This window comes from Pimephales promelas, chromosome 2, assembly GCF_988280905.1.
Source record: "Pimephales promelas chromosome 2, fPimPro1.hap1.1, whole genome shotgun sequence".
NCBI classification, from domain to species: Eukaryota; Metazoa; Chordata; class Actinopteri; order Cypriniformes; family Leuciscidae; genus Pimephales; species Pimephales promelas.
Window position 1 is genome coordinate 26,875,291 of NC_142770.1, and position 26,419 is coordinate 26,901,709.

The 26,419-nt window shown below is 40.3% G+C and overlaps 1 protein-coding gene across 1 annotated transcript in view; it reads left to right on the plus strand.

The window, feature by feature from the left end:
• The first annotated feature begins 804 nt into the window (after positions 1 to 804).
• The window catches only part of LOC120489757 (uncharacterized), a 28,569-nt gene continuing 2,954 nt past the window's right edge, over positions 805 to 26,419 (plus strand). Inside the window, exons 1-4 of the mRNA XM_089132767.1 lie at positions 805 to 937; positions 2,602 to 2,867; positions 3,007 to 3,197; positions 3,421 to 3,511. Coding sequence (XP_088988893.1) covers positions 845 to 937; positions 2,602 to 2,867; positions 3,007 to 3,197; positions 3,421 to 3,511 — 641 coding nt within the window. The 5' untranslated portion in view covers positions 805 to 844. The remainder of the gene's footprint in view (positions 938 to 2,601; positions 2,868 to 3,006; positions 3,198 to 3,420; positions 3,512 to 26,419) is intronic.

Consider the following 26,419-nt stretch of genomic DNA (forward strand, 5'->3'; position numbering starts at 1 on the left):
TGAAGCAGTGTTAAAGTTAATGAGATAATTAAGTGAATAATTGAGTGATGATTGAGCATTATTGAAGACACCTGATGTTAACAAGCAGAATCACTGAAGGAAAAAAAATGAATTTTAAGTCACCATTATGGAGATTAGTGTTTGGTTTAGCTGGGCTCTTGACCCTTAAATTAGTGATGGTAAAATGAGGCTTCCTGAACCACTGAGACCTTGCAGCCCATTGCTTCACCCAAAGGTTTTTTACTTGAAGCTTCATTCAGTATTGTTCACTAGTGATATCTAGCTACTGTGCAAAGAAATAGCAGACAAATTATTTAATTATGAAGCAATGACCTGAGCAGACTTATGATGTTTGTATACGGTCAGGGGATCTCTGGATAATTCGTATTTTGTTTGTAATTATGAAACGAAAATACCGTTGTTCTGTTTTATTTTCAAATAGAAAACCAAATAACCGTTTTTGATGTCAGAATCAAAAAACGAAAAACCAATTAAAAACTTTTTTCGGGTCCGTGTATCATCCGATCATTCGATTATTCCATTTAATCTGGCAAACCAAAAACGAAAAAACGAATCAATGTTTTTGTTTTTCTGTATGAACCAAATATGAAAATTTTCGTTCATTTGATTTGTTTTCAGCTCGAAACGGGAAATATAATAAACAAGGAAACCAAAACGAAATAATGGGTCGAATTTACGTTGTCTCTATTTTTCTTTATTTGTTTTCCTATTTACCACAGCGGGATCAATTCTATTTCGCGCATGCGCAGTGGATAATCTCCAACCGCGTGGAACAGGTATCAAGCCTACGAAGCAGTTTAACTCCATACTACTGTGCGACATTATGGATCCATCGTTTGTGCTTTTCAGAGACACAAAAAGAGTGACGCTGAGAGAGGAGGACATGACGGTGGAAAAGATTTCTAAAATATTTCAGGTATGGCAATCGCTAATCGAATGTTGCTATTATTCTCAAACAGTTTATCTCACAAAGATTACTTAACGCTAGCTAACTAAAGTTAATGAATTCTAGTTTGCTAGCATTGTTTTGAATGTGTAACATTTGGTGAATTGTTAACCCTCTGGGATTCTTCGTCAGAAAATGATCGAAAACGTTTACTTTTTGAATAGGTGGATTATCACGCTGATATGTAGGACTTCCGGATTCAGTGATCTTTGTGCACTGCCACTTCCGTTGAATCACTGATCTCGCTGGCGAACTGATGACGGAATACACTAAGTTTATTTATACGGCATCCCTGGTAAATTAGTCTGATACACTAAAGTGCCGGCTGCAAACAAACATGCTACCTTGTTTTATTTTAAAGTTTTAATCCACTTCTTCCTTATACTCAATTGGCTTTATGCACAGCTGCACTACTTCTTGAACTTAAGCCAGCTCCTTGTTTCCTGTCTGCCATTATTGGACAAATTGATTAGTTCAGGTGTGCCTGACCTCAGTAGTCACGGCAACAATAATCAGACACACCTGAATTAATCAAGCTTGTCCAATAATAGCAGACAGGAAACAAGGAGCTGGTTTAAGTTCAGAAAGTAGTGCAGCTGTGCATAAAGCCAATTCAGTCGGGAATCCATGAAAACTTAAGTAGGGTTGGCGTTGTTGGTTAGATTTACAAAGTGGAACAGAGCAGTGACATTATATAGCCTTCGTCTCAGCCATTGTTGAACTGCGTCGGAATTGGACATGCACAAAGTTGACAAATCCCGCCCATGAAACCCGGAAGTGTGACAATCCCCTATTGTTTATTTATTTTTATTTTTTTTGCTTCATCGGATGGGGGTGAAACTTGGTGACTTTTGTTGTATTACACAAAAAAAAAAAAAAAAATCAAGGAGATGATTCTGATTTGATAAAGGGTAACTAAACCCTAAACAAACTTTAAACTTTTTTTTTAATGATCTGTAAGAATGTGGCTTTTTTAATGCTGATCATTGATTCGAGTAACTTTTTTGACATTTGGGTATTAAAAATTTTTTTTATTACATTTTAATTTAAATTAAAAAGTTAAATTAAATTTTAAGGGTTCGTCCATTTTTGACCGGGAGGAAGCTAAGTGTAACCCATTTACGAAGAAACCCAGTGGGTTAAGTAAGTGACAGCTAAACTTAGTTGGCAGCCGCATAGGTGTTAGTAACTAGGCAATGTTGAAGTATTGTGTTGTACAGAGGGGCGTTTCTATAATTTTTCTTGTAAGGGAAATGTGACATACCATGGTCATCCAAGATGTCCATGTCTTTCTTTCTTCAGTCGAAAAGAAATTAAGATTTTTTGATGAAAACATTCCAGGATGTTCTCCATATAATGGACTTCATTGGGAACCAAACGGTTCAAGGTCCATCCTCTAAAATTATCATACAGTTGCAACAAAAATTGTACTTTATGACATAACTTTTGCATTGTAATAACTGCACATGTTTTTTTGCTGGACTGTTCTATTGTATTACATTAATTTACTTGCATAATAAACCTAATAAACTAGTAACCGATAGTAGTAGTGGATTTATGCACCTAACAATAGTGGAAACGGTTATTGAATTACATTACCAGGATTTTTGTTACCAGGACTTTGTTCTTTTTAGGTAACCAGCCAGAGCCTGTACCCCACTGACGATACCAATGTGGCAGTTTTCCCTGGAGTAGAGGGCCTCTTCAGTTCATTCGACCTCAAGGACAAGGCTCATTACGAAGTACACGGGGCCGGGGCTGTGCTGGATTCAGGTGTTAACATTGCTGCAGGGGCATTACCTACTCCTTCCACAAGCGGCCAGTTTCGCTTCTCCAGGTTGGCTAGCTCAGCAAGCCCCTCAGTGCCACCCAGGGCTCAATCCATGAAATACTTTACAAGGTAAGGAACATTTTTTTCAATTTCCAAGCCTTTGTCAATAGAATAAAAATATTAATGTTCTCTTGTATGTTCAAAATTAATCTATCAAAAATTCTTATTAATTTTGAATGAACCTAAATTTAGTTGTTCTGAATTCCAGGACTGTCAGTTTGGGAGAAGTACGGAGTGGAAAGCTTGTGAACAGCAGAATGGTGGTTGTAAGATTTACTGAGCAGGAGGCCAGTGTCCCATCCATGATTGCCAAAGTAAAAGATGCCTTAGGAAGCACTGAACAACTCATTCTGACAGACCACAATGGAGTGGAAATATTGGACTCAGAAGGAACAATAGGTGCTCCATTTGTGCAATTTTATTTACCATCTCAAATTATAGTTTAGGTGTCTTATCTTGAAAATGTGATGTCAACATTTATAGTCTCACATTTTAAACTGGAGCCAATAACAATGTCAAACATTTGCCATTTCAGATAAAAATCAAATGAATATGCATTCACATGTCCATCTTCAAGAGTGAGCTTTTATTTCTACATACTGTATATTTTGTTCTCAATTAGGCACCTTTTATTGGAAGCAGAACGCGCGAAAAATTATGGCTATACCAGAGGTTGATTTCCAAGCTGTGCAACAAAAGAGGCGAAGAATCTCGTAAGTCGGACTACCAGTGGCTTCTGTTACACCCCCTTCACTTTTTCCTCCTGACAAAGCAGAGCTGGTCTGATACAACATATTCAAAGAGAATGCATGAAAGCACCTAAAATAATAGCACATTTCTCTGTCAGTCCGTCCAGAAACACTGCCAGGTTTATCTGAGTCTTTTCTTTGATACAACTATATCTCCTACAATTGGTCCGCTTCAGTCAATGGCCACTTTATGCAATATTTGATTGCCACAAAAGCAATCATTTCTGTGTCCATAATCAATCTGAATGTAATGGCATGTGATATCATTTGTGTCACAGGTCGAGGGGAGGAACGCTCGGGTGACCAACCACCCCCCCCTCTAACTGAGTCACCACCGTGAGGAGCCGACACCACAGGCACACAACAGAGGACCCGGAGACAGAGATAAATTTCAAAGGAGTAACAATCTTTATTAAGCCAAAGGTTTCTCACAGTTCAAGAGACTCTCGTCGATGTATGATGATGGAGCAGGGGGGTTGAAGCTTACTTCTCCCCAGCGGTGCTGCAGACTTCCAGACCCAAGAGAAAGTATGTCAGGTAAGGATTCTTCACGGTACAAAGTACTCTCGTTGGTGCACAGTAATGAAGCAGTGGATTAGAAGCTTACTCTTCCCCAGCGGTGCTGCAGACTTCCAGACTCAGACAGTAAGTATGGCGGGTAAGGATTCTTCACAGTACAGAGTACTCTCGTTGGTGCACGATAATAAAGCAGTGGATTAAAAGCTTACTTTTCCCCCAGCGGTGCTGCAGACTTCCAGACTCAGACAGTAAGTATGGCAGGTAAGGATTCTTCACAGTACAGAGTACTCTCGTTGGTGCACGATAATAAAGCAGTGGATTAAAAGCTTACTTTTCCCCCAGCGGTGCTGCAGACTTCCAGACTCGGACAGTAAGTATGGCGGGTAAGGATTCTTCACAGTACAGAGTACTCTCGTTGGTGCACGATAATAAAACAGTGGATTAAAAGCTTACTTTTCCCCCAGCGGTGCTGCAGACTTCCAGACTCAGACAGTAAGTATGGCGGGTAAGGATTCTTCACAGTACAGAGTACTCTCGTTGGTGCACGATAATAAAGCAGTGGATTAAAAGCTTACTTTTCCCCCAGCGGTGCTGCAGACTTCCAGACTCAGACAGTAAGTATGGCAGGTAAGGATTCTTCACAGTACAGGGTACTCTCGTGGGTGCACGGTAATGAAGCAGTGGATTAAACAATTACTTTATCAGCGTTGCTGTATACTTCTGGGCTCAAACAGTAAGTAGAACAGGTGAGGATATTCACAGTACACAGTACTCTCTCTTCAGTTCACAATAGGGAGACAGTGAATCATAAGGTTACTTTACCAGTGGTGCTGTATGCTTCTGGGCTCAAACAGCAAGTAGAACAGGTGTGGATCTTCACAGTACAAAGTACTCTCTCCTCAGTTCACAGTAGGGCGACAGTGGGTTAAACGATTACTTTATCAGCGTTGCTGTATACTTCTGGGCTCAAACAGTAAGTAGAACAGGTGAGGATAGTCACAGTACACAGTACTCTCTCTTCAGTTCACAATAGGGGGACAGTGAGTCATAAAGTTACTTTACCAGTGGTGCTGTATGCTTCTGGGCTCAAACAGCAAGTAGAACAGGTGTGGATCTTCACAGTACAAAGTACGCTCTCCTCAGTTCACAGTAGGGCAACCGTGGGTTAAACGATTACTTTATCAGCGTTGCTGTATACTTCTGGGCTCAAACAGTAAGTAGAACAGGTGAGGATAGTCACAGTACACAGTACTCTCTCTTCAGTTCACAATAGGGAGACAGTGAGTCATAAAGTTACTTTACCAGTGGTGCTGCATGCTTCTGGGCTCAAACAGCAAGTAGAACAGGTGTGGATCTTCACAGTACAAAGTACTCTCTCTTCAGTTCACTGTATCACTCTGGGCTTCTGACGGGGGCAGATATAATAACCAAGCATGGATAGGGCTACTTCTCAGCAAAGACACATCACACTCGTGTTCACTTCAATTCCACAGGCAAAAATCAATGTGTATTAATAAGGCAAAAGCACTGCAATTCACTCACACGGTAGGGCTGATCAGAGGCCTCGCTCTGTTTGTTGTGCTCACTTTACATGGGGTTTCACTTTCAATTCCTCCTCCACACACTCTGAAACACATAGCTCCTCCAACAGTCAGATCCACACTCACTGTATCCTCTTCAAGCGGTTTAAATGTTCATAAGTTAAAATCAGTTCACTTATCTTTGCTCTTTCCTTTCCCAGCACAGATCCGGTCGATAGCTCAGACCAGCAGGCTTCCTACAAACAATCACTCTGATCCAGCAAGCTTGAATGGGCGTCTCTCCCTTTCCCCTGTCCCTTCCTTGTCAGTGGGTCCTCCATCTGTGTCTTCCCCGTCTGTGTCTTCCCCGTCTGTGTCTTCCCCCGTCTGAGCCCTTTTCTCTTCTTCTTCTCTCGAAAAATGGCGGATTGCAACCAACTTTGAGGTGCATACCGCCACCTACTGTACTGGAGTGTGTAACATCATGCTATTTAATTGATCTCATATTCTACCCATCAACCCTGTGACTTTAAGAAATTTAAAAAGTGCCATTCTGGTGCTTATAATCCCTTTCCTCTCTCCTTCTGTTCCCAGTATCCCAATCAGATTCCATTCCCGTCCTGCTTCCTGAACCCCATCTTGTAACACCCGTCTTTCCAATTCATATAATATACAGTGTAATATGACATGTTCAGCATTTTCTTTAACCCCACATTTTTCACAGTTTTCACTATTCCTTTTCCCTATTAAATACAAAGTGCTATTCAATCCTGTATGGTCCACTCTTAGTCTTGATATTATAATTTCCTCCCGCCTAGTCTTTTCTTTATAATTTTTAATACTGACACATTTTTGTACTTTATAATATCCCCTTCCTTTCGTGTCTTCTTCCCACCATTTCTGCCATATTCTCATACCTTTCTCTCTTATCACTGCTTTTCCTTCTCCTTTTCCGAGTGGAATTGGGACTGTTATTTCCTTCTGTAATGCATCTTTTGCTAGTTTGTCTGCACTCTCATTTCCTTTCACTCCCTCGTGTGCTGGTACCCAACAAAACTGAACATCTATGCCACCCCGATGTAATCTTAGCAAACTGTGATTTAGTTCTAATAGTAAGTCTTCTCTGGCAGATTCCATTGATTGTATACTTTTAATGATAGATAATGAGTCTGTACATATTACCACTCTATCAGGTCTAACCTCTTCCACCCATTGTAATGCAATGATGACTGCCACAATTTCTGCTGTGTATACTGATAACTGGTCAGATAATCTTTTCGACATATTTATTTTGAATTCAGGAATATGTATTCCAACTCCCACACATTCCTGTTTACTCTTTGATCCATCTGTATAAATTCTGAGATAATTATTGTAACTGTTCCTTATATAAATACTTGTCTTGATTCCCACTTCCTCCATTCTCCATTCCTTTTTCTTTTCTAGGATACTAACATCTGTTTTTACCTCTGGGAAAAACCATGGTGGAATATTACTAACTGGGGTAGACGTTATGAAATCTAAGGCTTTTAATCCATATTCCTCCACTCTCTTTTCCCTGGTCCAGCCAAACCCACGCCCCTGATACTTGTAGTATTCCCAACAGTCCTGTATGATCTCCTTAGTAGGGTTCTCTTTCCCACTTCCTTTCAATCTAATCCAATAAGCTAGTGCAAGTTTTTCTCTCCTTAACTTCAGTGGTGTCTCTCCTGTTTCTATAAGTATTGCGTTAGTGGTTGTTGACTTAATCTGAGTTGTTGACCATAATCTATTGATGACCTCATGCAAGCTCTATAGATGTCAATTAGAGATATTTTATCTGCACCCCAATCATAACCAGCCACAGCTCTCAATAAGTTGATAACTTTTTTACATTTAGTTTCTAAGTGCTTTATGTGAGTTTTCCATGTATATTTACTATCAAACCATAAACCCAGGTACTTAAATTCATTTACTTTTACCATTGGTTGCTGGTATAATGATAATTTTTCAACCTGATACTTGCGTTTGTTTGTGAATATCATATAACATGATTTGCTTGTGGATATCTTAAACCCCCACTCATATGACCACTTTTCTACTTTCTCTACTGCTCTCCTTATGTTCTCTAACACGTATGTCACATTCCTTCCTCTCATCCATATGGCCCCATCATCCGCATATAGCGCTGATTTGATGCATTTATCTAAATTTGAAAACATGTCATTTATCATAATGTTAAACAATACTGGGCTGATTGCACTCCCCTGTGGAATACCATTGTTTACATTAAACTCCATGGATACCTCTGATCCAACTTTCACTCTTATTTTCCTATTTGTTAAAAAATCCATTATCCAGTTATACATCCTTCCTCCAAAACCCATTCTACTTAATTTAATAAGCAGACCTTCTCTCCACATAGTATCATACGCCTTCTCTATGTCAAAGTATACTATTGTCATCAGCTCTTTCATTTTCAATGCCTTTTCCACTTCATTACTAACTCTAACTAGAGCATCTGTTGTAGAGTGTCCTTTTCTAAATCCACTTTGTATGTTAGTCAATAATCCTCTCTGTTCTAGTACATGCGATATCCTACGAACTATAACCCTCTCCATCCATTTGCATAAATGGGATGTCAACGCTATGGGTCTATAATTACCAGGATTAGTTGGATCTTTACCTGGTTTATTAAATGGTAGTATAATTGCAGTTTTCCAGCTACTTGGTATCATTCCATACCTCCATATTTTATTAAATAACCTTAATACTAAATTACATGATTCTATTGGTAACTGTCGGAACATGGCATAACACAATTGATCATGTCCAGGAGCTGTATATCCAGTGCCCGATAAAGCCATGTTAATTTCAGACATTAAGAAATCCACATCTAGCGTTGACATACCATCTTCCCTCTTAAGCTTCAAATCCTCATTCACTCTAAGTGCAAGGTCTTTCTGCTGTTTATGAATGTCTGTAAGGTGATCACCACTGTGCACTGCCATAAATGCCCTACCCAACACCTCAGCCTTTTCTTTATCAGACACCACCACCTTTTCACCATCAATCAAAGCTGCAACTTTTACATCTTTCCTTTTCCCACTCATTCTTTTAAACATTGACCATATATCCCCTAACTCTATCCCTCTACCTATGTTGGAACAGAACTCTCTCCAGTTGCTCTTTTTAGTATATTTAATTGTCCTACGTGCCACTGCCCTTTTCTTTTGATATTCCATAATATTCTCTTGTGACAGATTCTTCTTCAATGCTCTAAATGCCCTGTTTCGATCTTTAACAGCTCTGCTACATTCCTCATTCCACCAGGGAACTACTTTCTTCCTACCCTTTGTTGTTCTTTTTGGAATACTCATAATTGCTGCATTTAAAATATGATCAGTAAGTTGCTTTGTGCATTCCTCTATATCTCCTTCTAATGTAACCAGGTTTACTGACTTCTTACAACATGTCCTAAACATTTCCCAATCTGCTTTTTCAAAACACCATCTATTAATTGTACTTCCTTCTTGAATACTAATATTTGTGTAAACTATAGTGAGAACTGGATAATGGTCACTTCCTATAGTAGAATCACTCTTGACATACCAGTCACATCTATTTACCAAATTATCTGAAACCAACGTAAGATCCAAACATGATATCTTACCTCTATTCACATCTATTCTTGTGCCCTGTCCATTATTAATGCAGACCAATGATCTATCTTCCATCAATTCTTCGACTATGTTTCCATTACTGTCTGTGTAATTGCTACCCCATAAGCTGTTATGAGCATTAAAATCCCCACACCATATTTCTTTCTGTATGCAGTCCCTTGCGATTTCATTTAATTTGTTAATATCTAAATTTTTGCATGGGTTATAGAAATTTATCAACTTAATATTTCCCTCTTCCTTTGTGCTACAGATCTCAACTATTACACACTCTATATCTTCGGGGCTGGGGACTTCCCTATACGCTAACCCATCTTTGATAAAAGTAATACACCCTCCACCAATTTTATTGTTAGTTCTATCATATCTTACAGAATTGAACCCTGGGATCACAAAATCTAGATGAGCTTGTAACCAAGTTTCTTGTATACATACTACATCCGGAACAACATCTAATTCATGAATGTACTTTTTCAATTCTTGACCATTAGATATAAGGCTTCTGGCATTCCATTGTAATATGTGTAGTACCATACACAGGGTCCTAAACCTCAGCTTGTGTAGTATCTCCATTTTCGGTTACTGTCAACAATGCATGTATCTGATCTGCTTTGATGTCTCTCATGTCAAGAAATTTTTCTGCTGCCTCAACAATAGCCTTAATTCTGTCACTTTTCTTTTTCAACTGTGATGCAACATTGATTGTGTAGCAAATAAAACCCACAAAGTTTACTTTCTTCAGTATCAAGGTATCATCATCAATTTTACATTTGTGATCACAACCCTTCTGCATTTGTCCTGTAATCTGAATTTGTGTCTTATTAATTAGGGGCCAAGCACCGAAGGTGCGGAGGTACCTATTGTATCTGTGCCGGTTCTTATTATTATTATTATTAGGGGCCAAGCACCGAAGGTGCGGAGGCACCTATTGTATCTGTGCCGGTTCTTATTAGGGGCCAAGCACCGAAGGTGCGGAGGCACCTATTGTATCTGTGCCGGTTCTTATTATTATTATTATTATTCTTCTTCCGACTGGGCGTCTATGGCAGCCCATAGACCGGTTTGCGGGAAAGTTGTTTTGGTTTGACATTCTGATAGAGGACAGTCCCAACTTTAAATACACCAATTTTGGTGTCTCTAACTCATTCCCTCTAGCGCCACCAACTGTCCAAAGTTTCACTTTTATTATGCTAATAACTTTTGAACCGTAAGGCCTATCAACAAAATTCTTTTTTCCTCTTGTTCCTGAGCTCATGCCGATTCGATCGCACCCTATGACGTCATTTTCCGTCATAAAAAAACGGCCGCCATTTTGAATTTTCCAAAAAACCTACTTTTGCGAACTCGTCCTAGACGGTTTGTCCGATTTTCACAGAAATCGCAGCGCATCATCTCCAGGCAGTGCTGACAAAAAGTTATGGAAATCAAGATGATTCGAATAACCGTTTTCGATAAGCGCGCAAACTAATTTTACGTAGCGCTTGCAAAAACAGACGTGAGGCTGTATCTCCGCAACGCTTACTCGTTTTCAGACCAAACTTGGTACGTGTCATCACAAGCATGACCTGAGGCAACGTGCTGCGTTTCGGCACAGCGCCACCTAGTGGTCCGGAGATATGAGAAATGGCTATTTTTGCTCGTAACTTCTGAACGGTTTCTCCAAAAATCAAAAACGTGGTCTCGTTAGATTCAGGGCGTCATGCCGAGTCGACCGATATCCAATTTTCCCAGATCGGCCATTTTGGCTGTCGGCCATTTTGAATTATGTGCTAAAATGCTGTATTTTTTGAAGGCATGAACGAATTGTTACGAAACTCGGTATGGGTCATCAGTACGACGCCCTGAAGGAGCCTGAGAAGTTTCGAAACAGCGCCACCTAGTGGTGAATTTTTTTTTTCAAAAGCTTATAACTTTGGGTGTGGTACACTTATTTTCACGGGAGTCATATTTTTGAGGTCCTGAATCGTTGCCGAGTCCAACGATACCAAACATGTCGGGTTTCGTCTCACGGATGGCGTAGCGTAGCGATTTAGCGCGAAAAAAACACTTGCCGATATCTTCAAAACCGCTGTTCCGATCGAGACGAAACCACCATCAGAAACACGGAATCATAGCTTGTTAACTAAATGTTAATGCCCAAATGCGAAAATATTGATAGTAAGGGGTAGTAAAATTCAAACAAAGTCATGTGTCAGTCATTTTTTACGTGTTTTTTCATATAAATGTTTATAACTCGGAAGCGAATTGAGATATTTGCACCAAAATTGACACACATATGTATGGGCTCACTCTGAGGACACATAAAAAAAATTGTGGGACTGAGCCTCTCGGTGGCGCTATAATAGAACAAAACGTGAAATTCCCATTGACTTCAATACAGTTTTGTGAAATACAATGCTATACTAAACAAATGCTTTGGTCTAACATTACGAAACTCAGTGTGTGCCATAAGCAGCATGCCCTGAAGGTACTCAAAAGATTTTGAGACAGCGCCACCTGTTCGTCAAAAGTTATAATTAATTTCTGAGAATGCTAATAACTTTTGAATAAATTTGCCTATTGCAATGAAACTGATCTTAATAGATTCCTTGGGTTATGCCGAAAACATAGACATCAGGTTTTGCATAATCAGCCAAACTTCCTGTCCGCCATCTTTATTTCTTTGAAAAACCTTCTTTTTCGAACTCCTCCTAGACCGTTTGTCAGATTTTCACGAAAATTGAATCGTATCATCTCCAGACCGTGCCGACTAAAAGTTATGAATTGCACGATGATAGACAAAACCGTTTTCGTATACCACAGCATCAAAGTTTAGGCATGCTGCCAAAATTACTATTTAGGCTTTATCTCTGCAATGCCTTCACATTTTGACCCCAAACTTTGCATGTGTCATTGTCACCTCACTCTGACCACATCACATCTATTTCGTAACTGCGCCACCTATTGTTCGAAAGTGATAACCCATTAAATCATCGTATAAGTTAATGTTTATGTGATTTTTTTAGCCATTTGCCCAAAGTTCTCTCAAAATGCCCTTAATTGCTCCTTGCTGCAGTTGGTCTGCCACTCCTTGCCATTTTGGCATATGTTGCCGCTTCTTGCGCTTGGCCCCGGTAATGGCTGCTTGCAGCTATATTTAGGGGCCAAGCACCGAAGGTGCGGAGGCACCTATTGTATCTGTGCCGGTTCTTATTAGGGGCCAAGCACCGAAGGTGCGGAGGCACCTATTGTATCTGTGCCGGTTCTTATTATTATTATTATTATTATTATTATTCTTCTTCCGACTGGGCGTCTATGGCAGCCCATAGACCGGTTTGCGGGAAAGTTGTTTTGGTTTGACATTCTGATAGAGGACAGTCCCAACTTTAAATACACCAATTTTGGTGTCTCTAACTCATTCCCTCTAGCGCCACCAACTGTCCAAAGTTTCACTTTTATTATGCTAATAACTTTTGAACCGTAAGGCCTATCAACAAAATTCTTTTTTCCTCTTGTTCCTGAGCTCATGCCGATTCGATCGCACCCTATGACGTCATTTTCCGTCATAAAAAAACGGCCGCCATTTTGAATTTTCCAAAAAACCTACTTTTGCGAACTCGTCCTAGACGGTTTGTCGGATTTTCACCAAAATCGCACCGGATCAACTCCAGGCAGTGCTGACAAAAAGTTATGGAATTCAAGATGATTCGAATAACCGTTTTCGATAAACGCGTAAACAAAATTTACGTAGTGCTTGCGAAAACAGACGTGAGGTTGTATCTCCGCAACGCTTACTCGTTTTCACACCAAACTTGGTACGTGTTATCACAAGCATGACCTGAGGCTACGTGCTGCGTTTCGGCGCAGCGCCACCTAGTGGTCCGGAGATATGAAAAATGGCTATTTTTGCTCGTAACTTCTGAACGGTTTCTCCAAAAATCAAAAACTTGGTCTCGTTAGATTCAGGGCGTCATGCCGAGTCGACCGATATCCAATTTTCCCAGATCGGCCATTTTGGCTGTCGGCCATTTTGAATTATGTGCTAAAATGCTGTATTTTTTGAACGCATGAACGAATTGTTACGAAACTCGTTATGGGTCATCAGTACGATGCCCTGAAGGAGCCTGAGAAGTTTCAAAACAGCGCCACCTAGTGGTGAATTGTTTTATTCAAACGCTTATAACTTTGGGTGTGGTACACTTATTTTCACAGGAGTCATATTTTTGAGGTCCTGAATCGTTGCCGAGTCCAACGATACCAAATATGTCGGGTTTCGTCTCACGGATGGCGTAGCGTAGCGATTTAGCGCGAAAAAAACACTTGGCGATATCTTCAAAACCGCTGTTCCGATCGAGACGAAACCACCGCCAGAAACACGGAATCATAGCTTGTTAACTATACACTAATGCCCAAATGCGTAAATATTGATAGTAAGGGGTAGTAAAATTCAAACAAAGTCATGTGTCAGTCATTTTTTACGTGTTTTTTCATATAAATGTTTATAACTCGGAAGTAAATTGAGATATTTGCACCAAAATTGACACACATATGTATGGGGTCACTCTGAGGACACATAAAAAAAATTGTGGGACTGAGCCTCTTGGTGGCGCTATAATAGAACAAAACGTGAAATTCCCATTGACTTCAATACAGTTTTGTGAAATACAATGCTATACTAAACAAATGCTTTGGTCTAACATTACGAAACTCAGTGTGTGCCATAAGCAGCATGCCCTGAAGGTACTCAAAAGATTTTGAGACAGCGCCACCTGTTGGTCAAAAGTTATAATTAATTTCTGAGAACGCTAATAACTTTTGAATAAATTTGCCTATTGCAATGAAACTGATCTTAATAGATTCCTTGGGTTATGCCGAAAACATCGATATCAGGTTTTGCATAATCAGCCAAACTTCCTGTCCGCCATCTTTATTTCTTTGAAAAGCCTTCTTTTTCGAACTCCTCCTAGACCGTTTGTCCGATTTTCACGAAAATTTAATCGCATCATCTCCAGACCGTGCCGACTAAAAGTTATGAATTGCACGATGACAGACAAAACCGTTTTCGTATACCACAGCATCAAAGTTTAGGCATGCTGCCAAAATTACTATTTAGGCTTTATCTCTGCAATGCCTTCACATTTTGACACCAAACTTTGCATGTGTCATTGTCACCTCCCTCTGACCACATCACATCTATTTCGTAACTGCGCCACCTATTGTTCGAAAGTGATAACCCATTAAATCATCTTATAAGTTAATGTTTATGTGATTTTTTTAGCCATTTGCCCAAAGTTCTCTCAAAATGCCCTTAATTGCTCCTTGCTGCAGTTGGTCTGCCACTCCTTGCCATTTTGGCATATGTTGCCGCTTCTTGCGCTTGGCCCCGGTAATGGCTGCTTGCAGCTATATTTATTAGGGGCCAAGCACCGAAGGTGCGGAGGCACCTATTGTATCTGTGCCGGTTCTTATTATTATTAGGGGCCAAGCACCGAAGGTGCGGAGGCACCTATTGTATCTGTGCCGGTTCTTATTATTATTATTATTATTCTTCTTCCGACTGGGCGTCTATGGCAGCCCATAGACCGGTTTGCGGGAAAGTTGTTTTGGTTTGATATTCTGATAGAGGACAGTCCCAACTTTAAATACACCAATTTTGGTGTCTCTAACTCATTCCCTCTAGCGCCACCAACTGTCCAAAGTTTCACTTTTATTATGCTAATAACTTTTGAACCGTAAGGCCTATCAACAAAATTCTTTTTTCCTCTTGTTCCTGAGCTCATGCCGATTCGATCGCACCGTATGACGTCATTTTCCGTCATAAAAAAACGGCCGCCATTTTGAATTTTCCAAAAAACCTACTTTTGCGAACTCGTCCTAGACGGTTTGTCCGATTTTCACCAAAATCGCACCGGATCATCTCCAGGCAGTGTTGACAAAAAGTTATGGAATTCAAGATGATTCGAATAACCGTTTTCGATAAGCGCGCAAACTAATTTTACGTAGCGCTTGCGAAAACAGACGTGAGGCTGTATCTCCGCAACGCTTACTCGTTTTCAGACCAAACTTTGTACGTGTCATCACAAGCATGACTTGAGGCTACGTGCTGCGTTTCGGCGCAGCGCCACCTAGTGGTCCGGAGATATGAAAAATGGCTATTTTTGCTCGTAACTTCTGAACGGTTTGTCCAAAAATCATAAACTTCATCTCGTTAGATTCAGGGCATCATGCCGAGTCGACCGATATCCAATTTTCCCAGATCGGCCATTTTGGCTGTCGGCCATTTTGAATTATGTGCTAAAATGCTGTATTTTTTGAACGCATGAACGAATTGTTACGAAACTCGGTATGGGTCATCAGTACGATGCCTTGAAGAAGCCTGAGAAGTTTCGAAACAGCGCCACCTAGTGGTGAATTTTTTTTTTTCAAACGCTTATAACTTTGGGTGTGGTACACTTATTTTCACGGGAGTCATCTTTCTGAGGTCCTGAATCGTTGCCGAGTCCAACGATACAAAATATGTCGGGTTTCGTCTCACGGATGGCGTAGCATAGCGATTTAGCGCGAAAAAAACACTTGGCGATATCTTCAAAACCGCTGTTCCGTTCGAGACGAAACCACCGCCAGAAACACGGAATCATAGCTTCTTAACTATACGCTAATGCCCAAATGCGAAAATATTGATAGTAAGGGGTAGTAAAATTCAAAAAAAGTCATGTGTCAGTCATTTTTTACGTGTTTTTTCATATAAATGTTTATAACTCGGAAGCGAATTGAGATATTTTCACCAAAATTGACACACATATGTATGGGCTCACTCTGAAGACACAGGAAAAAAATTGTGGGACTGAGGCTCTTGGTGGCGTTATAAAAGAACAAAACGTGAAATTCCCATTGACTTCAATAGAGTTTTGTGAAATAAAATGCTATACTAAACAAATGCATTGGTGTAATATTACAAAACTCAGTGTGTGCCATAAGCAGCATGCCCTGAAGGTACTCAAAAGATTTTGAGACAGCGCCACCTGTTGGTCAAAAGTCATAATTAATTTCTGAAAACGCTAATAACGTTTGAATAAATGTGCCTATTGCAATGAAACTGATCTTAATAGATTCCTTGGGTTATGCCGAAAACATAGATATCAGGTTTTCCATAATCAGACAAACTTCCTTTCCGCCATCTTTATTTCTTTGAAAAACATTCTTTTTCGAAGTCCTCCTAGACCGTTTGTCCAATTTTCACGAAAATTTAATCGTATCATCTCCAGACCGTGCCGACTAAAAGTTATGAATTGCACGATGATAGACAAAACTGTTTTGGTATACCACAGTATCAAAGTTTAGGCATGCTGCCAAAATTACTATTTAGGCTTTATCTCTGCAATGCCTTCACATTTTGACACCAAACTTTGCATGTGTCATTGTCACCTCACTCTGACCACATCACATCTATTTCGGAACTGCGCCACCTATTGTTCGAAAGTGATAACCCATTAAATCATCTTATAAGGTAATGTTTATGTGATTTTTTTTTAGCCATTTGCCAAAAGTTCTCTCAAAATGCCCGTAATTGCTCCTTGCTGCAGTTGGTCTGCCACTCCTAGCCATTTTGGCATATGTTGCTGCTTCTTGCGCTTGGCCCCGGTAATGGCTGCTTGCAGCTATATTTATTATTATTATTATTATTATTCTTCCGACTGGGCGTCTATGACAGCCCATAGACCGGTTTGCGGGAAAGTTGTTTTGGTTTGACATTCTGATAGAGGACAGTCCCAACTTTAAATACACCAATTTTGGTGTCTCTAACTCATTCCCTCTAGCGCCACCAACTGTCCAAAGTTGCACTTTTATTATGCTAATAACTTTTGAACCGTAAGGCCTATCAACAAAATTCTTTTTTCTTCTTGTTCCTGAGCTCATGCCGATTCGATCGCACCCTATGACGTCATTTTCCGTCATAAAAAAACGGCCGCCATTTTGAATTTTCCAAAAAACCTACTTTTGCGAACTCGTCCTAGACGGTTTGTCCGATTTTCACCAAAATCGCACCGGATCATCTCCAGGCAGTGCTGACAAAAAGTTATGGAATTCAAGATGATTCGAAGAACCGTTTTCGATAAACGCGCAAACTAATTTTACGTAGCGCTTGCAAAAACAGACGTGAGGCTGTATCTCGGCAACGCTTAATCCTATTCAGACCAAACTTGGTACATGTTATCACAAGCATGACCTGAGGCTACATGCAGCGTTTCGGCGCAGCGCCACCTAGTGGTCCGGAGATATGAAAAATGGCTATTTTTGCTCGTAACTTCTGAACGGTTTGTCCAAAAATCATAAACTTCATCTCGTTAGATTCAGGGCATCATGCCGAGTCGACTGATATGCAATTTTCCCAGATCGGCCATTTTGGCTGTCGGCCATTTTGAATTATGTGCTAAAATGCTGTATTTTTTGAACGCATGAACGAATTGTTACGAAACTCGGTATGGGTCATCAGTACAATGCCCTGAAGGAGCCTGAGAAGTTTCGAAACAGCGCCACCTAGTGGTGAATTTTTTTTTTCAAACGCTTATAGCTTTGGGTGTGGTACACTTATTTTCACGGGAGTCATCTTTTTGAGTTCCTGAATCGTTGCCGAGTCCAACGATACTAAACATGCTGGGTTTCGTGTTACGGTTTTTGTAGCATAGCGATTTAGCGCGAAAAAAACACTTGGCGATATCTTCAAAACCGCTGTTCCGATCGAGACGAAACCACCGCCAGAAACACGGAATCATAGCTTGTTAACTATACGCTAATGCCCAAATGCGAAAATATTGATAGTAAGGGGTAGTAAAATTCAAACAAAGTCATGTGTCAGTCATTTTTTACGTGTTTTTTCATATAAATGTTTATAACTCGGAAGTGAATTGAGATATTTGCACCAAAATCGACACACATATGTATGGGGTCACTCTGAGGACACATAAAAAAAATTGTGGGACTGAGCCTCTTGGTGGCGCTATAATAGAACAAAACGTGAAATTCCCATTGACTTCAATAGAGTTTTGTGAAATAAAATGCTATACTAAACAAATGCATTGGTGTAATATTACAAAACTCAGTGTGTGCCATAAGCAGCATGCCCTGAAGGTACTCAAAAGATTTTGAGACAGCGCCACCTGTTGGTCAAAAGTTATAATTAATTTCTGAGAACGCTAATAACTTTTGAATAAATTTGCCTATTGCAATGAAACTTATCTTAATAGATTCCTTGGGTTATGCCGAAAACATAGATATCAGGTTTTGCATAATCAGCCAAACTTCCTGTCCGCCATCTTTATTTCTTTGAAAAACCTTCTTTTTCGAACTCCTCCTAGACCGTTTGTCCGATTTTCACGAAAATTGAATCGTATCATCTCCAGACCGTGCCGACTAAAAGGTATGAATTGCATGATGATAGACAAAACCGTTTTCGTATACCACAGCATCGAAATTTAGGCATGCTGCCAAAATTACTATTTAGGCTTTATCTCTGCATGCCTTCACATTTTGACACCAAACTTTGCATGTGTCATTGTCACCTCACTCTGACCACATCACATCTATTTCGTAACTGCGCCACCTATTGTTCGAAAGTGATAATCCATTAAATCATCTTATAAGTTAATGTTTATGTGATTTTCTTAGCCATTTGCCCAACGTTCTCTCAAAATGCCCTTAATTGCTCCTTGCTGCAGTTGGTCTGCCACTCCTTGCCATTTTGGCATATGTTGCCGCTTCTTGCGCTTGGCCCCGGTAATGGCTGCTTGCAGCTATATTTATTATTATTATTATTCTTCTTCCGACTGGGCGTCTATGGCAGCCCATAGACCGGTTTGCGGGAAAGTTGTTTTGGTTTGACATTCTGATAGAGGACAGTCCCAACTTTAAATACACCAATTTTGGTGTCTCTAACTCATTCCCTCTAGCGCCACCAACTGTCCAAAGTTTCACTTTTATTATGCTAATAACTTTTGAACCGTAAGGCCTATCAACAAAATTCTTTTTTCCTCTTGTTCCTGAGCTCATGGCGATTCGATCGCACCCTATGACGTCATTTTCCGTCATAAAAAAATGGCCGCCATTTTGAATTTTCTAAAAAACCTACTTTTGCAAACTCGTCCTAGACGGTTTGTCCGATTTTCACCAAAATCGCACCGGATCATCTCCAGGCAGTGCTGACAAAAAGTTATGGAATTCAAGATGATTCGAATAACCGTTTTCGATAAGCGCGCAAACTAATTTTACGTAGCGCTTGCAAAAACAGACGTGAGGTTGTATCTCCGCAACGCTTCATCCTATTCAGACCAAACTTGGTACATGTCATCACAAGCATGACCTGAGGCTACATGCAGCGTTTCGGCGCAGCGCCACCTAGTGGTCCGGAGATATGAAAAATGGCTATTTTTGCTCGTAACTTCTGAACGGTTTGTCCAAAAATCATAAACTTCATCTCGTTAGATTCAGGGCATCATGCCGAGTCGACTGATATCCAATTTTCCTAGATCGGCCATTTTGGCTGTCGGCCATTTTGAATTATGTGCTAAAATGCTGTATTTTTTGAACGCATGAACGAATTGTTACGAAAATCGGTATGGGTCATCAGTACGATGCCCTGAAGAAGCCTGAGAAGTTTCGAAACAGCGCCACCTAGTGGTGAATTTTTTTTTTCAAACGCTTATAACTTTGGGTGTGGTACACTTATTTTCACGGGAGTCATTTTTTGAGTTCCTGAATCGTTGCCGAGTCCAACGATACTAAACATGCTGGGTTTCGTGTTACGGTTGGTGTAGCCTAGCGATTTAGCGCGAAAAAAACACTTGGCGATATCTTCAAAACCGCTGTTCCGATCGAGACGAAACCACCGCCAGAAACACGGAATCATAGCTTGTTAACTATACGCTAATGCCCAAATGCGAAAATAATGATAGTAAGGGGTAGTAAAATTCAAACAAAGTCATGTGTCAGTCATTTTTTACGTGTTTTTTCATATAAATGTTTATAACTCGGAAGTAAATTGAGATATTTGCACCAAAATTGACACACATATGTATGGGGTCACTCTGAGGACACATAAAAAAAATTGTGGGACTGAGCCTCTTGGTGGCGCTATAATAGAACAAAACGTGAAATTCCCATTGACTTCAATAGAGTTTTGTGAATTAAAATGCTATACTAAACAAATGCATTGGTGTAATATTACAAAACTCAGTGTGTGCCATAAGCAGCATGCCCTGAAGGTACTCAAAAGATTTTGAGACAGCGCCACCTGTTGGTCAAAAGTTATAATTAATTTCTGAGAACGCTAATAACTTTTGAATAACTTTGCCTATTGCAATGAAACTGATCTTAATAGATTCCTTGGGTTATGCCAAAAACATAGATATCAGGTTTTCCATAATCAGACAAACTTCCTGTTCGCCATCTTTATTTCTTTGAAAAACCTTCTTTTTCGAACTCCTCCTAGACCGTTTGTCCGATTTTCACGAAAATTGAATGGTATCATCTCCAGACCGTGCCGACTAAAAGTTATGAATTGCACGATGATAGACAAAACCGTTTTCGTATACCACATCATCAAAGTTTAGGCATGCTGCCAAAATTACTATTTAGGCTTTATCTCTGCAATGCCTTCACATTTTGACACCAAACTTTGCATGTGTCATTGTCACCTCACTCTGACCACATCACATCTATTTCGTAACTGCGCCACCTATTGTTCGAAAGTGATAACCCATTAAATCATCTTATAAGTTAATGTTTATGTGATTTTCTTAGCCATTTGCCCAAAGTTCTCTCAAAATGCCCTTAATTGCTCCTTGCTGCAGTTGGTCTGCCACTCCTTGCCATTTTGGCATATGTTGCCGCTTCTTGCGCTTGGCCCCGGTAATGGCTGCTTGCAGCTATATTTATTAGGGGCCAAGCACCGAAGGTGCGGAGGCACCTATTGTATCTGTGCCGGTTCTTATTATTATTATTATTATTATTATTCTTCTTCCGACTGGGCGTCTATGGCAGCCCATAGACCGGTTTGCGGGAAAGTTGTTTTGGTTTGACATTCTGATAGAGGACAGTCCCAACTTTAAATACACCAATTTTGGTGTCTCTAACTCATTCCCTCTAGCGCCACCAACTGTCCAAAGTTTCACTTTTATTATGCTAATAACTTTTGAACCGTAAGGCCTATCAACAAAATTCTTTTTTCCTCTTGTTCCTAAGCTCATGGCGATTCGATCGCACCCTATGACGTCATTTTCCGTCATAAAAAAACGGCCGCCATTTTGAATTTTCTAAAAAACCTACTTTTGCGAACTCGTCCTAGACGGTTTGTCCGATTTTCACCAAAATCGCACCGGATCATCTCCAGCCAGTGCTGACAAAAAGTTATGGAATTCAAGATGATTCGAATAACCGTTTTCGATAAACGCGCAAACAAATTTTACGTAGCGCTTGCGAAAACAGACGTGAGGCGGTATCTCCGCAACGCTTACTCGTTTTCAGACCAAACTTGGTACGTGTCATCACAAGCATGACCTGAGGCTACATGCTGCGTTTCGGCGCAGCGCCACCTAGTGGTCCGGAGATATGAAAAATGGCTATTTTTGCTCATAACTTCTGAACGATTTCTCCAAAAATCAAAAACTTGGTCTCGTTAGATTCAGGGCGTCATGCCGAGTCGACCGATATCCAATTTTCCCAGATCGGCCATTTTGGCTGTCGGCCATTTTGAATTATGTGCTAAAATGCTGTATTTTTTGAACGCATGAACGAATTGTTACGAAACTCGGTATGGGTCATCAGTACGATGCCCTGAAGGAGCCTGAGAAGTTTCGAAACAGCGCCACCTAGTGGTGAATTGTTTTATTCAAACGCTTATAACTTTGGGTGTGGTACACTTATTTTCACGGGAGTTATATTTTTGAGGTCCTGAATCGTTGCCGAGTCCAACGATACCAAATATGTCGGGTTTCGTCTCACGGATGGCGTAGCGTAGCGATTTAGCGCGAAAAAAACACTTGGCGATATCTTCAAAACCGCTGTTCCGATCGAGACGAAACCACCGCCAGCAACACGGAATCATAGCTTGTTAACTAAATGCAAATGCCCAAATGCGAAAATATTGATAGTAAGGGGTAGTAAAATTCAAACAAAGTCATGTGTCAGTCATTTTTTACGTGTTTTTTCATATAAATGTTTATAACTCGGAAGCGAATTGAGATATTTTCACCAAAATTGACACACATATGTATGGGGTCACTCTGAGGACACATAAAAAAAATTGTGGGACTGAGCCTCTTGGTGGCGCTATAATAGAACAAAACGTGAAATTCCCATTGACTTCAATACAGTTTTGTGAAATAAAATGCTATACTAAACAAATGCTTTGGTCTAACATTACGAAACTCAGTGTGTGCCATAAGCAGCATGCCCTGAAGGTACTCAAAAGATTTTGAGACAGCGCCACCTGTTGGTCAAAAGTCATAATTAATTTCTGAAAACGCTAATAACTTTTGAATAAATTTGCCTATTGCAATGAAACTGATCTTAATAGATTACTTGGGTTATGCCGAAAACATAGATATCAGGTTTTGCATAATCAGCCAAACTTCCTGTCCGCCATCTTTATTTCTTTGAAAAACATTCTTTTTCGAACTCCTCCTAGACCGTTTGTCCGATTTTCACGAAAATTGAATCGTATCATCTCCAGACAGTGCCAAATAAAAGTTATGGATTGCGTGACGATAGACAAAACCGTTTTCGTATACCACAGCATCAAATTTGAGGCATGCTGCCAAAATGACTATTTAGGCTTTATCTCTGCAATGCCTTCACATTTTGACACCAAACTTTGCATGTGTCATTGTCACCTCACTCTGACCACATCACATCTATTTTGTAACTGCGCCACCTATTGTTCGAAAGTGATAACCCATTAAATCATATTATAAGTTAATGTTTATGTGATTTTCTTAGCCATTTGCCCAAAGTTCTCTAAAAATGCCCTTAATTGCTCCTTGGTCTGCCACTCCTTGCCATTTTGGCATATGTTGCCGCTTCTTGCGCTTGGCCCCGGTAATGGCTGCTTGCAGCTATATTTAGGGGCCAAGCACCGAAGGTGCGGAGGCACCTATTGTATCTGTGCCGGTTCTTATTATTATTATTATTATTATTATTATTATTCTTCTTCCGACTGGGCGTCTATGGCAGCCCATAGACCGGTTTGCGGGAAAGTTGTTTTGGTTTGACATTCTGATAGAGGACAGTCCCAACTTTAAATACACTAATTTTGGTGTCTCTAACTCATTCCCTCTAGCGCCACCAACTGTCCAAAGTTGCACTTTTATTATGCTAATAACTTTTGAACCGTAAGGCCTATCAACAAAATTCTTTTTTCCTCTTGTTCCTGAGCTCATGCCGATTCGATCGCACCCTATGACGTCATTTTCCGTCATAAAAAAACGGCCGCCATTTTGAATTTTCCAAAAAACCTACTTTTGCGAACTCGTCCTAGACGGTTTGTCCGATTTTCAACAAAATCGCACCGGATCATCTCCAGGCAGTGCTGACAAAAAGTTATGGAATTCAAGATGATTCGAAGAACCGTTTTCGATAAACGCGCAAACTAATTTTACGTAGCGCTTGCAAAAACAGACGTGAGGCTGTATCTCCGCAACGCTATATCCTATTCAGACCAAACTTGGTACATGTCATCACAAGCATGACCTGAGGCTACATGCAGCGTTTCGGCGCAGCGCCACCTAGTGGTCCGGAGATATGAAAAATGGCTATTTTTGCTCGTAACTTCTGAACGGTTTGTCCAAAAATCATAAACTTCATCTCGTTAGATTCAGGGCATCATGCCGAGTCGACTGATATCCAATTTTCCCAGATCGGCCATTTTGGCTGTCGGCCATTTTGAATTATGTGCTAAAATGCTGTATTTTTTGAACGCATGAACGAATTGTTACGAAACTCGGTATGGGTCATCAGTACGATGCCCTGAAGAAGCCTGAGAAGTTTCGAAACAGCGCCACCTAGTGGTGAATTTTTTTTTTCAAACGCTTATAACTTTGGGTGTGGTACACTTATTTTCACGGGAGTCATTTTTTGAGTTCCTGAATCGTTGCCGAGTCCAACGATACTAAACATGCTGGGTTTCGTGTTACGGTTGGTGTAGCGTAGCGATTTAGCGTGAAAAAAACACTTGGCGATATCTTCAAAACCGCTGTTCCGATCGAGACGAAACCACCGCCAGAAACACGGAATCATAGCTTGTTAACTATACGCTAATGCCCAAATGCGAAAATATTGATAGTAAGGGGTAGTAAAATTCAAACAAAGTCATGTGTCAGTCATTTTTTACGTGTTTTTTCATATAAATGTTTATAACTCGGAAGCGAATTGAGATATTTTCACCAAAATTGACACACATATGTATGGGGTCACTCTGAGGACACATAAAAAAAATTGTGGGACTATGCCTCTTGGTGGCGCTATAATAGAACAAAACGTGAAATTCCCATTGACTTCAATACAGTTTTGTGAAATACAATGCTATACTAAACAAATACTTTGGTCTAACATTACGAAACTCAGTGTGTGCCATAAGCAGCATGCCCTGAAAGTACTCAAAAGATTTTGAGACAGCGCCACCTGTTGGTCAAAAGTTATAATTAATTTCTGAGAACGCTAATAACTTTTGAACAAATTTGCCTATTGCAATGAAACTGATCTTAATAGATTCCTTGGGTTATGCCGAAAACATAGATATCAGGTTTGCCATAATCAGCCAAACTTCCTGTCCGCCATCTTTATTTCTTTGAAAAACCTTCTTTTTCGAACTCCTCCTAGACCGTTTGTCCGATTTTCACGAAAATTGAATCGTATCATCTCCAGACAGTGCCAAATAAAAGTTATGGATTGCGTGACGATAGACAAAACCGTTTTCGTATACCACAGCATCAAATTTGAGGCATGCTGCCAAAATGACTATTTAGGCTTTATCTCTGCAATGCCTTCACATTTTGACACCAAACTTTGCATGTGTCATTGTCACCTCACTCTGACCACATCACATCTCTTTTGTAACTGCGCCACCTATTGTTTGAAAGTGATAACCCATTAAATCATCTTATAAGTTAATGTTTATGTGATTTTCTTAGCCATTTGCCCAAAGTTCTCTCAAAATGCCCTTAATTGCTCCTTGCTGCAGTTGGTCTGCCACTCCTTGCCATTTTGGCATATGTTGCCGCTTCTTGCGCTTGGCCCCGGTAATGGCTGCTTGCAGCTATATTTATTATTATTATTCTTCTTCCGACTGGGCGTCTATGGCAGCCCATAGACCGGTTTGCGGGAAAGTTGTTTTGGTTTGACATTCTGATAGAGGACAGTCCCAACTTTAAATACACCAATTTTGGTGTCTCTAACTCATTCCCTCTAGCGCCACCAACTGTCCAAAGTTTCACTATTATTATGCTAATAACTTTTGAACCGTAAGGCCTATCAACAAAATTCTTTTTTCCTCTTGTTCCTGAGCTCATGCCGATTCGATCGCACCCTATGACGTCATTTTCCGTCATAAAAAAACGGCCGCCATTTTGAATTTTCCAAAAAACCTACTTTTGCGAACTCGTCCTAGACGGTTTGTCCGATTTTCACCAAAATCGCACCGGATCATCTCCAGCCAGTGCTGACAAAAAGTTATGGAATTCAAGATGATTCGAATAACCGTTTTCGATAAACGCGTAAACAAAATTTACGTAGCGCTTGCGAAAACAGACGTGAGGTTGTATCTCCGCAACGCTTACTCGTTTTCACACCAAACTTGGTACGTGTTATCACAAGCATGACCTGAGGCTACGTGCTGCGTTTCGGCGCAGCGCCACCTAGTGGTCCGGAGATATGAAAAATGGCTATTTTTGCTCGTAACTTCTGAACGGTTTCTCCAAAAATCAAAAACTTGGTCTCGTTAGATTCAGGGCGTCATGCCGAGTCGACCGATATCCAATTTTCCCAGATCGGCCATTTTGGCTGTCGGCCATTTTGAATTATGTGCTAAAATGCTGTATTTTTTGAACGCATGAACAAATTGTTACGAAACTCGTTATGGGTCATCAGTACGATGCCCTGAAGGAGCCTGAGAAGTTTCGAAACAGCGCCACCTAGTGGTGAATTGT